Here is a 14,623-nt window from a genome sequence, read left to right as displayed (position 1 = left end):
TTTGGTTTACTATTATGCCATCTACTGATATTTGAGGTGAGTAGACAGTGCAGCTCTATCAGGAGCATGTAAAATGCTCTCAAGGTCAATTTTGAACTACTCTGGTGATTCTTTAATAAACTTGTCTGAATATCCTCAGTGTGATCAGCAGAGTTGAAACTCAGGGGTAAGTTTACATAACGAACTCAATGTGGCAAATTAGACAAGTGAAGTGCTTGCTTACTGAAGGTATGTTCTTCTCTAAATGTTAACTGTTTTTATTTTTTCAAGTCAAATGAAAGAAAAACTTTAAAAGTTCTGTTATCTTTGTTGTGATTTAACCCCAACCAGCAGCTAAGCACTATGCAGCTGCTTCCTCACTCTTCCCTCCCAGTGGGATGGGGGGGGGGGGGGAAGTAAAACTTATGGGTTGAGATAAGAATAGTTTAGCTAAAATAAAATATAATAATAAAAAATAATTATAATGAAAAGGAATACAACAAAGGGAGAAATAAAGCCCAAGAGAAGTGATACACAATGCGGTTGCACACCACCCACTGACCAATGCCTGAGCAGTGATCCTCCCCTCCTGGCCAGCTCCTGCCAGTTCATATACCAAGCATGATGTTCTAGGGTATAGAATACCCCTTTGGCTAGTTCAGGTCAGCTGTCCTGGCCCTGCTCTGTCACAGCTTCTTGTACACCTGCTTGCTGGCAGAGCATGAGAAACCGAAAAATCCTTAATTTAGGAGAAGTGCTACTTGGCAACAACTAAAGCATCAGTGTGTTATCAACATTATTCTCACTAAATCCAAAGCAGTACTGTAACCAGCTACTAGGAAGAAAATTAACTCCATTCCAGCTGAAACCAGGACATCTGAAAACTTTGAACACAATTAGACTATATGCAGAAGCAAATATTCATATTACTTCCTAAAGATGCATAAATTCCATGATATTGCTGAAGAACTGAATGTGTTATCTTGGTTACAATCATGTTCTGTCAAGTTGTTTTACCATTGAACTTCTGCTACTAAAGTACTCACTAACTTGACACAACATCATTGACTTGGTTGTTGGTGAATGTTTTATGATGATTCTCTAGCCACTCTGAAGAAGTGATATCTCTACCTTGCCTTCCATGTATATATGTACATATTACCAGCTGAGAAAGGAGCTGTATGTCAGCCAGTCATGTATTAAAAGTTTACCTGAAACTTGGAGGGGGTTTAACTGCATTTGAGAAGCCTTACACTTAGTAATAGGAGCAACAGAAAGGCAAAATCCTTCCCTGGGCAGAGACATTCTCTAGAAGAATCCTGGTGTTCTGGCTAATTCATGACTGGCTGCCTTTAGTGCACTAACCATCTTTTGTCTAAGTCTTAGCCATGTGATAAAACCTCAGATCTGGCCACTTCCTGGTATTGCCTTTGACTACTCTTGGTTGCTGTTCCTTTGTCCAAAGCAGATTTGTAAATCAACCTGCTCATGACCAGAAGTGTGTAAGGAGCAGATTAACTGTCAGTGAAGGAAAGCCTGCAGTATCTTTTCCATTGTAGTATTCCACATCAATGCTGGAGACATTCTGCCCTACAGCTGTCTCAGAAACTATAGTTATAAGAGTTGTCAGAAGGATCTAATGGATCTGTCCCAAACTACTGGAGAACTTAACTTGAAATGAGTCAAAACTCACTTATATGCAGGGACTTCTGATACCTTCAGACACTGAGTTGGTTATTAGCTTCTGAACATTCATATCCCAGTGCTAAGGAATAGTCAGTCGTGGTCTGAACTGCATACTGTGAACAGGCTGTTCCACAAACAAAATCTGTATTTCAGTCCTTTTTGAGGACTAAGGTTACAGTATTTCAAAGTCAACATGTTTGGAGCCCTGAGGTGTTTACTTTGAGTTTGCTAGTTCATTTGCCATGGTACCCCTTGCGTTTGAAAGCATGTGTTGGTACAGGAAGGTGAATTGAATAAAAGGCTGTTGTAGTAGGCTTGGTTAAATGCTGTGCTGTCAGGACTTCTGCTGTCATTCACTGGTGGTTCCACTCCACAGAAGTTTGAGTTTAAAGGCTCCCTGGATACTTCTGGTGTTGTACTGAACTGACCTCTTTAGCTTCTATTGTAACCTAGCTTAGGCATAGCCTGAGTAAAAGATATTACTGGAAGAACACCTCCAGCATATGGCAGGCTGTCTGCACGTTGTTCAGGGTAGTAGAGCTTACCTGAGCACGTCAGGAGCCAAATCCTCAACCTGTGCTGTGCTAGTTTGATGATGCTTAGTGGGGAGTTAGTTTCCCAGCTTTGTGGTCAGAGCACATGGTAATTCTGTAGGGCAACTTATAGTTAAGACTGATCATTATTTCCAATTCCAGAGGAGTCTGCTGTTACTGTACTGTTAGTGCGCGTGAACTGTGTCGCTCCAGTTCTGGATGATCAGTGTACAACTCTGAATGAATCCTGTATCCTTTGGTTACAAGAGCATGAATACTAGTTTTAATGCAAAACAAAAGACATGGATTCATGAATACCAGAAGCCTAAGCAGGTGCACAGCTGCTAATCAGATGGGTACACAGCAGCTACTGTTGCAAAATCTGAAAATGAGCCCTACATGACAAACTCTGCATTTCTTGCATTGCAGGAATAAGTGGATTTGCCAGGGAAGAGTTTAGAACATCTCACCTCAATGCTAATAATGCTTTTCAGAATTCAAGGGCAAGGTCAAATAAGCAATGTTCCTGGAAGAAACTGATATACCTGTCCTCAGCAAGGACTCTAATTGCATGGAGTAAAATATGTGACTAAAATATTCAGGCTCATCACAAACATACATACTCTATTCTTGTTTGGTTACAGAGCTATGATATCACTGTCAAGCAGTATTGGGAGACTTCTGCTCTAATCTGAGGATGTATAAACTCAGGCTAGCTTTGAAACCATGACTCAAATTCTATTTCAACTTCTGCTAATCCTAGCCCAGAAGGGCAACTGCAGAGGTCTTGTATAATATAGTCACATGTAGCAGTGTGTTAGTGTAAATGACTGGACTTCAAGCTGTTGAATCTCTGAACTCTTGCCACAAGTCAGAGCACACTTCTGAACACCTAATTCTCTTTTCACTTAAGAGAAATATGACACAGCTGCACTTATTCCTGCATTTGGATATATGGTTGGTGCTGTAAAGAGCTGTTCTTCCCTGTAGCAGAAGCTGGGAAGGCAGCAGAGACATGAGCTTTCATTCATACTCCACTTGTCAGGAGGTGGATGAAAATGGAGGCTCTAACTTCCAGACTTGGTTCATTGCAGCAGTCCTGGAAGCTGTAACCATAATTTCTAGGCATCTAAAGCTATCTGGTGGTCTTATCTTGGTGCTGTGTGAATTCAGCTGTGCTGTCTGTACTCTGCAATCAATGTGTGCAGGTGTCTAAAAGATCAATGCCTCCTTCCCCACACCCATTGTCTGTGATCTAGTCCAGTGCCTGCTCCTTGCTGCCTCTCCTTCAGGGAGACAGCTGGTATGGGTGGATGACAAACCAAACTAGTCTCAGATAGGCTCATGTTCTAATCAGGCAGGGTATTATAAAGCGTTCTAGCTACAGAGTAGGCTGGGAGTCTAATGCTGCAAATCCCCCTGTTAATACTTTTTTAGATTGTGTACCGCATCAAATCCAGTGAAAGGAGAAGGGGAAAATTGCCTTAGTGGAATATAAAGTTCATAGAGCACTTGCTGCTTCACCAAGCAACAGCAGATTGGAAAATTTTTGGACCTGCAAACAGACTTAATTTTTAGATGCTCCTGGGTTTGGTGACTTTCAGAAGTCTGGACAAGAGTGCTTTAGGGCTTGCCTGTGCCACCTGCAAAAGCAGTGTGTAAAACCCCTAACTACTTTCAAATGGGGTTATGCTGGAAAGACTCAGGAATTTCTGGGAAGAACAATGTAATTACAACTTCAGAGTATCACTTCCTAGACTCTTTTATTTTGGTTTAGTTATCCTTAAGCTAACTGAAACAGTTGATCCTATTCTTCCCCAGCCCATACAAACTACTAACTAATCTTTGTTTGAAACACTGGGCCTTTAATGAAGTCTCTTAAGTATTTTAAATTTATGTTCATCCAAGAGTTGTAATATGGAGAATACTTTAAGCACTGAGCAGAACTGGAGATCATATAATTTTCCACCTGCACGGTCCTGAGCTCCATTGTGCTGGTCTGTTAGTTTCCCATTTGCATCTCCTTACTGGGAACTTGAACAAAGGAGTGAGAAGGCCTGCTGAACTCTGCCTTCTAATTGCAAGAGGTGGAAGTTTCTGTTCTGTAGCATTGCCAACTCAGAGTTCTTTACTACTTAAATAAAACAACTTTAACTTCATGTAATAGTAAATCCACCACAGTAGCTTTTGTATTCTGCATCAGCCGCAAGGAATAATAAAAGAAGCCTTTATGTGCCTGCTCTAGTTTCCTGTCAGGTAGCAGTAGGACCAGAAGAGATGCAGCTTCTTCCCTGCTGTGATCTGAGCCCTGAAAGATGTTCTGCCTTATGGAAGAGGAGACAATAGTTGTTTGGTGGGTGGGGTTTGGGTCATATGTTGACTGCATACACATCAAATTCTTTCTCTACAAGATGAGTAAGGCATGGAGAAATCTGTTTTGCTTGGCCTCGAAGCCTGTCTGGTTTTGCTATTATCTGATGTTACAGTTGTCAAACCAATAAATTGCTACCTTCTCTGGTAAATATGAGATTGCCTGTATGAAAGGCTAGGATCCCACTTTTTTTTTCCTTCCCATATACAACACGGCTGCCTCCTTTCTTTTCACCTGCTCCCTGTCCTCAGAGATAAATGCCCATGTTGGCTGCTTAGCAGGTTTTCAGATGTGTCCTTCTATTTCACATATTTGAGTTTTCTTGCCTTTCTGCGTAATGTTCCTGATGCCCCTCTTGTTTCTTACAGAACTTCTGTCTTGCTTACCTCTGACATTATGTTTAACAGCTTTGTAGCTCGGCTCCTAAAGTTTCTGTATTTTCATGGCGTTCTCACGTGACCTTGGTATGTGGATTGTGAATGTGGTGCTGTTGTCTCTAATTTAATGAGCAAATCTTTTTCCTTGCCCTTAAACAACTTATTTTTCTCACCTCACCCAGACTTTCTGTCATAACATGTCTTGAGCCAACCATGTTGTCTTTCTGGTTCTTATATTACCTTATGTACTTACTGTTGCTGTGACCAATTTGTTGGACAGGGAAATCATGATAACAGGTGCTGATAGGGTTTTGTTGCTCTCTCGAGTTGCAGAAAGTCAGAGGGGGCAGGTGTGCTCTGTGGTAGCAGCACCAGCCATGCTTCTCTTTCTGTGCCTGTGAGCTGGCTGTGGAGGTAAAAGAACAAAACAAGATCATGTGTGTAGTGATACTTTGTCATTACTCCTCATACTCTTGGGGATTGTCCTCAGGATTAAAAATGTTAACTGTTTTCTTCATCTGTTAATTTTCCCAGTCATCTGTTGAATCAAATCAGCCTGTACCCAGGTGTGCCACAGCTTCATGAAATGTGGAGCACAGAACCATTACCCTCTGTTAGGAGCTGCCCATGGCTTTAGAAACGTTTTTGGAATCTGCCAGCTATTAATAAGATGCTGGGTAAATGATTGCTGTTGTCCTCTGTCATTTATTTAATAAGCCATCCTATGCTTATCCTAATTCACCCATTTTTAGTCCATCTATGCGTTTCAACTTTACAGCATCCTGTGACAGAGAATTCTAAATTTAAGTATCCTTTGTGTGAAAAACATTAATTTCACTGAGTGTCCCCAGTTCTTTTGTTGTAAGAACAGTTGGTGATCATTCCCTAGTTCTCTGTTATTCATGACTTTATGGACCTCTTAAACACCTGTACCTTATCTTCATTCCTCTCTTCTATCCATCTGAAAAGTCTTAAATTTATGCTTGTGTGGAAGCTGTTTCAATCCCAACTGTTCTTGTTTCTTGAAGGAAGTAATTTTAAGTATAATACTCTTTTTGAACTCAAGTGGCAGGGGACTGGCTCTGGTGATCCAAAAGGAGGCAAACCCTGGCTTTTTAAAGTGGTATGGTAATGTTTCCTGCTTTATTCTTTGTGTCTTTTAGCCTTTTTGATGATGGTGAGTAGTGAGCTGCTGTTTTTCAAGAAATGTCTCAATGATTCCCCCTCTGGTTAGTGATATCTCATTTAGGCTTGTTTTGTTTCTGTGAGCATTTCTTTAGAGTTGTCAACACTGTGTTGTATCACCTGGTTTATTGCTTGTGTGGGTATATTAATAAGTTGCTGAATTAGAAAAAGTGCTGTCTGATTTCTGTTTGATAGTGCAGCCATGATTTATGAGACATTTCTTTCAAAAGCAGTCCTGGAGCCTGTTATATCACATTGCTAATGACTTCTCCAAGGTTTTAGTTTCCAAGAAAACTGTACGTGCATGCAGGCAATCAGGATATTGCCAGTTGATGAACATGTGAAAAAATAGCAGGGATTCAGAAACCTAAATTAACAGTGTTGGGGTTGCTGGGTTGCTAGTTTTTCTACTTCAGTCCTTTGCTCTAGAAATGCATTGTAGAGCTGCTTAGGAGTCTCATTTCTTTCTGAAAAACTCTGTGCTTTGAAGACTTTCTAATCTGACACAGAACTGTATGGTCTGTCTTTCTTAGAATCTTAATTGTACAGTAGCATGATTTGTTTATTTCTTGATAGTCATACATGTGGGATTTTGACAACCTTGTCAAGATGGAGATGAGCGATGTTCTTGGCTAGGGGTTTGTGCTTATACTTGTCTATATAGCAAGACATTTTAAAGGCCTTTCAAAGACAGTGCTCTAGTCTTTTATCAATGCATCTTTTCTACCTTTGTCGAGAGAATTCTGTTGAGCAGCTCTAGAGAGTTTAATTATTTCTCACAGTGAGCCTTTAAGAACATTATCTTTGGACTCCCTAAAAATATAGTATCTTGCAGTTCTACTTTCTTATTAAAAGGCTATTCTTGTTTGTAAGTGGTAAAAACTTTTATGCTGATAAATAGAAGACTTTTTTTTTTAAACTTGTAGACACTTTTTCTGTGCTCAGGAAAACAACGATTCTGTAGATAGCCTGTGGCATCACTTACAAACAAGGATGTTATCAGCAATAGGGTGTTTGGGCAGATCTGCCTGGGGCTCTTGCAAAGGTTAACATAACAAACTAGCTATGAATTCCTCTGCTGTAACCAGAAAAGCAGAACTTTTCCCCACTACTGAGTACTTTGAGACATCTGTGGCAGGTCCCTTTTTAATGCTGATTTGGGTAGGTTTAGTAAGCCCTTGGTGAGTCAGTAATTTAATATAAATTGAGTGAGAAGTCTTCCAATTCAGATTTCAAGTGTTGCATATTTTTGAGTTGCTCCATGTGTCATAATGTTGTAATGTTCTTTTGTTTTCTTATTACTTTGCTATCTTCTTTTGTAGTCATAGCTTTAGGTTTAGTGAATAAGTGTTCTGATATCAGGATCGTGGATTGTTAACAACATGCTTAGGCGCTATTTAAGTTACTTTGGTTAAATAAATAAAGGACAGATTTATGCTATTAGCAGTTTCCTGTTCTTGTCCTTCATGATGTGCCACATGCTTACACGTTAACGTAGTACAGACTAAGTCTCTGATAAATGGTGGCTTTTCTGACAAAAATTACATGATCCGAAGTTAGGAACCAAATGCCTGCTATTGATATGCATTTAGTGTTTTGCAGATACTGTGTTTTTAGGAGGCTACAAGGCACTTAGAGTTGCTGTTTTTAAAGAAATAAAATAACTTTGCGCTGGTAAGGCAATTAATAACGGTAAACATAGTATCTCTGAGACAGCCAGAAAGATTTTTACCTTGGAACTGAGTTTTTTCCACAAAGTATCTCCATTTCAAAAAAACTAGAATACAAAAAGGAAACATGGCACTGCAATAAATGGTCCATTAAGTTAGCAGAACCAGTAGTGAGCCCCCCGCGACTGTAGATAGCAAGCTAATCTGTTCAGATAGTTTTGCCACATCTAGCTTCTGATCAAAAGGTTTGTTTGAACTCTGCAACATTTTGACTACTCTATATCATTGCAGTTTCCTTTCTCCTCTTATATTAGCATTTAGGTCTGCCTTTCACTAGGGCTGTGGAAAACTCGGCTGAGATAAGGCTTGCCTTTTAAGTGGTTGTTAATAAAGTTGCTGAGCTGTTCAGAAGTGTGGCTGAGAGCAGAGAAAATTGTTATCTTTGTTCCCTTTAGTTTAGGGAAAAAGAGAAAAAGCAGGAAACGTGATAAAAGAAAGTACAATTCTACATAATGCATATTTGTTTTTGATCTAATCCAAGGTATTTTTGAAGTGACTTAAGTAGTATTCTGAAAATAATTTGAATTTGCTGTGGATAAGAATAGCTAAATTACACTAAGAGGGTGTAAATTCATCAAGAATGTATGTCTTAATTTCACAGCATAAGCCAGTAATTGATTTCCTGAACTGATGTCATAGGTACTTGATTTTGTAATTTTTCTCTATTGTAATTCCTGTGGCAGGATGCAAGATTAGTCTGGTCTATCCATTTATCCTTTGCATGCACAGGCATAATACTGGTGTTAATTTATGTTTTACAAATCCAGCAGTCTAATGCAGATCTAGACTCTGTGTCTTCTGTGTCTTTGCTGCTAAGTTGAAGCCTGTTCTCTTAAGACATTTAAATGGTAGTGATTGCTGTTGTGCAATAATTTACAGAAGAAAGAAGTGCAATATTACTGGAATCGCGAGTCATGGACTTTAAATATAGTTTTGAAGTCTGACTCTGCTGTCTTTCTTGTAAAAGCAGATTGAATGCCAGGATGCCTTGGAAGCAGCTGCTCGGGCAGAGGGCCTGCCGCTGGACACCTCCGTGCATTCCCAGATGAGAATGCTGGATGAAGAGCATCACAAGGGCAAATACCACCATGGCCTGAACGTGCTGAAACCCATACGGACTACTTCCAAGTAAGTCTTTAGGCTACAGAAGAACTGATACAGCATTTACTTTTCAAACCAGTCACAAGGCAGGACTGCAGCTGTAGTGAAAACATCAGAATTTGTTTAGCAAGTATGACTGGCATTGGCCATTTGGTACTTGCAGTGAGAGGAGGCTTTGTTTTTCTCAGGGATTTACAATTCTGTTTCCTTTTTCATTTGTTTGTGATGGTTTTTCTTTCAGACACCAGCACCCCGTTGATAATGCTGGGCTTTTCTCCTGCATGACCTTCTCCTGGCTCACTCCTTTGGCCCACAAAGCGTACAAGAAAGGGGAATTGTTTATGGATGATGTATGGTCTTTATCAAGGCATGAGTCTTCAGATGTCAATTGTAGAAGGTAGAGACATCTTGTTCCTTATTATTTTCTTGCTTCCTTTTTTTCATATGTTAGTTCACAGGCCATGGTATAGTATTGCCCTAGAAAAGCAGCACTGATATTTTGTTCTGCCTTTTTCAGAATAGTGGCATTTAGTTTTATCCTTCGTAGACCACTTCCTTCTGCTGCCCTGTTTCTGTACTCTTGCTGATTTCAGTGAACTTTGAGGATTCTGTCTCCAGGAGCATTTTGCAATTGTTTTTCTACTTTTGCATGTCTTTAAAGAATTTTTTTATTAAAACAAAGTTCTTTCTCAAGGCCAAAAAAACCTGACAGTAGCACGGTGATTTGAATATGGGTCAGATCTCACGATCAGGTTAGCCTTTTATGGCTAATGAGAATTTTTCTCAGATTTTGACTCCATGACTCTTCTGTCAGATCAGCAAGGAAAGATTGTGACAAGTCAGTACGTTAAGATTGCCAGAGAGACTCCAGGCAAAGCAAAAGGCATTGGGTTTTTCATTCCTCTCTTTTGTAGAAGTAATACCACATAGATGTTTCAAGATGTAGATATTCTCTTTACCTCACAGAATGTACAATGTATTTATTCCTCTTGATATCTATTAATTTTTGTTGCCTTGAGCTAAGAAATGCTTGGAATTTTCACAACGAGGTTGTACCTTCTCTCACAGTGAAAAATTTATAACACAAGACTCTTGTTTTTATTAGGCTGGAGAGATTGTGGCAGGAAGAACTGAAAGAAAGTGGACCTGATGATGCTTCTCTCCGGAGAGTTGTGTGGATTTTCTGCCGCACCAGGCTCATCATTTCCATAGTGTGTCTGATGATCACGCAGCTCGCGGGTTTTAGTGGACCAGTAAGTAATATCCATCCTTTTTTTAACAACCCCAGAGGGCTCCATCTCATGGCCAACTGTAAAATCTTAAGGTTTCATTGCAGAATCACTTAAATGTTTTGACTAGCTAGAAATTCTGGGATAAAATTCCAAAGTGATACAATAATCCAAGATAGGTTTCCTACAGCTGGTGGATCAGTTGCTGAATACTGAGGCAAGTTCTTGGAGAAGGGGGGGAGTTTAGGTATCTTGGAGGAAATGCACACTTGTTTTTTCTCTTTGGTTTTGAGTATAGTTTATAGTTCTTCCTTAACTGGTGTGTGGTCTTTTTGCGTAAAATTCTTATGTGCAGGTCTTTTAATTGTTGTTTTTTTTTTCTTTTCGCAATTCTGTAAATATATCTTGGAATAAAATTCAGTCTGATAAAACACTAATTATAGATTATTGGCATTAATAGCACAGTCTTCAAGAGGTGGAACAAAACAATTTTATTAGAGCACTACTTAAAAACTAATGTGAGCAGGTCTCAAGGATTCTGTGGGTATAGTCTTTACTGATCCTACAGAGGATGGTCAGACAGGTTTCATGTAGAAGTGTTAGAGTACGGTATTGCCTCTAGGAGCTGCTGCTGTTTGTTGCTATGGGTCGTAATGAAGATAACAACATATGGGACTTGACATTCACACCATTTTTTTGTCACCTGTTTGTTGCACGTGCTGTGCAGATTTACAGTTGAAATTTTGACTAAATTTATTCTCTACACATTTCCCTTGAGGAGTAGGAGCAGTATTACTGCTAGTAGTACACGTTTCAGTGTGCTGGTAAGCTGAAGGTTCATTTCTTGGGTAAGTACACTTGGGTGCACTGTTAGGTGAAATGTCTTTTTAAAATGTTTTCCTGCTTTTAAATGTCTTCTCAAAATGATGTTCTGCTTTCTAAACATTTTTAAAGTTTGCCTTGTTTCATGTAATATGAATAACAATAAATGTTTCTGTGGTATTGTTTTCTTGGTAATAATTTCTAGTAGCTTGTATTACAAAATATATGAACATACTTTGGTAATTAACAATGAATCATGATTAAGGTTTTAACAGCACTAGCTTTCCCCAAGAAGAGCTTCTGTCATTGTTTCACTACAGGGCTTTAGTAGCTGCTTTTATCTTTAGCAAAGAACTTGCAGCAGGGTTGCCCCTAATTTCTGTAGTGTAATTTTCTCAATTTGTCTCAGCTGAACTGCTGAATGAGAGCGAGTGGGCGGGGAAAGAGAAAAACAAACCAACTTGACTAGGCTGGGGGCTACTGCTGCAATTGATGCTCAATTTGGGTAGTTTAAAATTATCTATAGACATTTGCCCATTTACAGGCAGCCTTATTCATTTCGCTGAATAAGGAATGATTCCCTTTTGGTTCCATCATTTGGCATGAAAGATAAGTCTTTACCATCCCTCCTCCCTGTTTTTAAAAATGGCATGCCTCCTAGATATGCCTATGCTGTCTCCTCAGAAGTAACAGTGCTTTCTTGTATTGTTACACCCTTTCAGTCACCTGAAGGTGAAAAAGGGAGATCGGGAAAAGCACTTGACCTGACCTTATGTATTGGTGAAAATTATAAAAATGGAGTTAAACACTATATTAAACTTCAAAGATTTTAATTGTCTATGACCTTGAAATACCAGCCAACAGCTGTGGTTTGCTAATGGGCATTGTGATGGTTATAACTGGAAAGAAGTTGTTGCAGACTTTCTGTGTGGGTTTTTTTGATATCAGATAGACCCTTCAAGGGTCTTCCTTTTTTTTATTTTGATAAATTCTGCATCTGACACAGTATCCAAACCTGTAACCTGGTGAGACAGCTGCATGTGTCAGATTGCCTTGTAATAACCATCAGAATGTACTAGTATAGGTGAGATACTATTTATCTCCACTGACTATTTGCTGCCATTTGATCAGCTACCAAAACTTTTAAGTTCGGGTTGAGGAGCAAAGAAGTTTTTTGATTACTAATCAGTATAACTCCATAATACATAATCAGTTTAACTCCAGGTCTGAACAATGTACCTGTTTGCAACTGTTCAGAGCTATTCTTCCTGTTTGGGAGATGGGGAAACTTGCTATCTTAGTGGAGTACAGCTTGACAGTTTGGTCAGTTATTGGAGGGGGGAGTGGTAAGCTATTGGAGGTAAGTTTCCCAATTTCCCAGTTGGCTCCAGTTGCAGCCTGCCCTGTGCTGTCGCACGCTGGCTGCAGCAGGGACGCCGGCACTGCAGTGGGACCAGTGACAGAAGCTGTTCTTTAGAATTTTCAGGATGGCTGTTTTCTGCGTCAGAATGAGACAGTCCTGCTGGGCAGAGCCAACGCCAAGAGCAAAGGTAAGGTAATGTTTATTCAATGGGAATGCTTAAGACAGCCGAGAAGCTAGTACCAGCTACTACGGTGATAGTCACAGGAGTTCCTTTTTCTCTGTTAGCTTGAGTTTTAGTTTTTGTACTGTAAATTTCTTGTTTTGTAAATAACGTTATGCTGGATTCTTGTCATTGAACTAGTTTGAATTCAAATAGTATGTGTTCAGATGTAAATGTTAATTCTGTGTGACCTTTTTCCCTTCCCTTTTCAAAATTCTTTAATCTGCTGTTTCCTCTTTTCTTTCTTCTGGAAAAAAAAAAATGGGGGTATAATGTAAGCTGGTCTCTATTTCATCACGGGAGATGCTGAATCTATAAAATAGTGCTGCAAAATTGCACTAAAAAGTTTTGGGAGGAATGAGACCCCAGGAAACATCTGCTATCTTTATACATCCTCTCTTGGAGACTTTCAGCAATGCTGTGGTGTGCGAGAAAATGCTTGCAGTCTGCGACCATGCTGAGTTACAGCTCGTGAGGAAAAAGGGGGATTTTCACCCCAGTTGCTCAGTGACTCGGTTGCATATGTTGGATTGAATACTGGAAAAAGAAGTCAGTAATCTCCTTAGTTACTGCAAACCAACTGTATGCAGTTGTGGTCCAAACAGTCGATGTAGAACTAAATCCAAGTAAGGAGAAAGTCGGAATGCAATAGGTCTGTGAGTGAGCTCCTCACATTTGTTCAGGGATTGGTATGTAAATTTTCTCAGTGGCCATTCTAGAACCTGATGGACATCTGGCTTTAATTCACACCTGTGAAAAAGAAAGAGCAAAATTATTTACAGCATGTTTCCTTGGTTCTGACGTGCAGAATTATTTTCCTCAGAACAGATGAATTTGATCTCCATTTTTTTCTGTTATTTGGTGCTGGGCTATAGCTATCAATACCTTTGCTGAAGTAGTTGGGTTTTGTTTTTTCCCTCTCTCTTCAAACTCTACAGAACTCTTATTTGCAAAACCTGGTTTAGCCAAGAGGACTTCAACGGACTATGATGTGAAAGGCTTCTCAAATATTTTCTTTGGTCTCAGATTTTTTTGTTGCTTTTTACTGTGGGCAAAGGTAATTCTCTGCTCTGTACTAGCATATCAAAAGCACCAGTATCTTAAAGCATCATTTGTTGAAAAGCTCTCTAGGAAATCTTTTGCTGTCTGTGAAGCCTTACTGTAGGATACTTCTTAAACCAGATTTCAGAATTTGTGCAGCCTCAGAAGCCTCCTCTGTTGGCACCTGCAAGTTTGACTTCTTTTGGACTTCATGAACAAATACTGTTCTGTTTTTGTATCTTTATAATTTTGTGTATAGTTTCAAATCTAGTTTATGTTAGAGGCTAAGACTGTTAGATATTAGTCCTTTATAATTATCCTGTATGTGCAGATTGTATGTTTACACAATGCTCTACCTGTTGTACAGTGTTTTTGAGATGTTACCATTTAAGATGACACTTCATTTCAAATAAAAGCCTATTGTTCCGCAGTCAATAGTATTTAATATTGCTGGTGATTGTGAGTTGTATGATGTTATATTGTGCCCTTGGACCACAAAGAGCTGGAGGTGGGAATCCGTGGTTCTGGGGGCTGTCCTCTTTCTGCAGGTGATGTTTGAAATGTGATTCCTGAGGTAAAGTGTTTATGTTTTTGAGGGGAGGGGGTATGGGGAGGGATCAAATGGTTAATTTTTTGTCTTTTTTTTTTTTTCTCCCCTGTCCCCAATGATTTGTGGTATTGCGTACCTTGTGCTTTCTGCTTGTTTTTTTCTTTACTATTAAACTGCTGATGTTTATTTCCAGGAATGTTTTGCAAATGTCCTTCTCACTCTTCCCCTCTACAACTGTAGGTACATTGTTCCTTTTTATCAAATAAGCACGTTTGAAGCAAACCAAAGATAAAATAAAAAAGGTCTTAATGTCACGTAAAGGAATGTTTCTTAATGTGCGCAGATGTATAAGTAGTGACTATATTTTAAAACTCTATATGATAATGCATTGCTTTCAGCTAACTGACAGATTTATGTTAAGTTAGAAGACACGGAG

The 14,623-nt window shown here is 39.3% G+C and overlaps 1 protein-coding gene across 4 annotated transcripts in view; it reads left to right on the top strand.

The window, feature by feature from the left end:
* ABCC5 (ATP binding cassette subfamily C member 5) overlaps positions 1–14,623 on the top strand; it is a 52,630-nt gene that overhangs the window by 7,962 nt on the left and 30,045 nt on the right. For 2 of the 4 annotated variants that reach the window (XM_074834103.1, XM_074834100.1), the window contains exons 3-5: positions 8,829–8,989; positions 9,204–9,359; positions 10,068–10,215. In XM_074834103.1, the coding sequence (XP_074690204.1) occupies positions 8,829–8,989; positions 9,204–9,359; positions 10,068–10,215 (465 nt within the window). Of the gene's footprint in view, positions 1–8,828; positions 8,990–9,203; positions 9,360–10,067; positions 10,216–10,303; positions 14,428–14,623 lie in introns of those variants that run through there. The other 2 variants (XM_074834102.1, XM_074834104.1) reach the window with 2 other exon arrangements.

Source organism: Strix aluco, chromosome 9 (assembly GCF_031877795.1).
Source record: "Strix aluco isolate bStrAlu1 chromosome 9, bStrAlu1.hap1, whole genome shotgun sequence".
Classification (NCBI taxonomy): Eukaryota; Metazoa; Chordata; class Aves; order Strigiformes; family Strigidae; genus Strix; species Strix aluco.
Note: the sequence above shows the minus strand (reverse complement) of the source record. Positions and strands in the feature narration are given on the sequence as shown.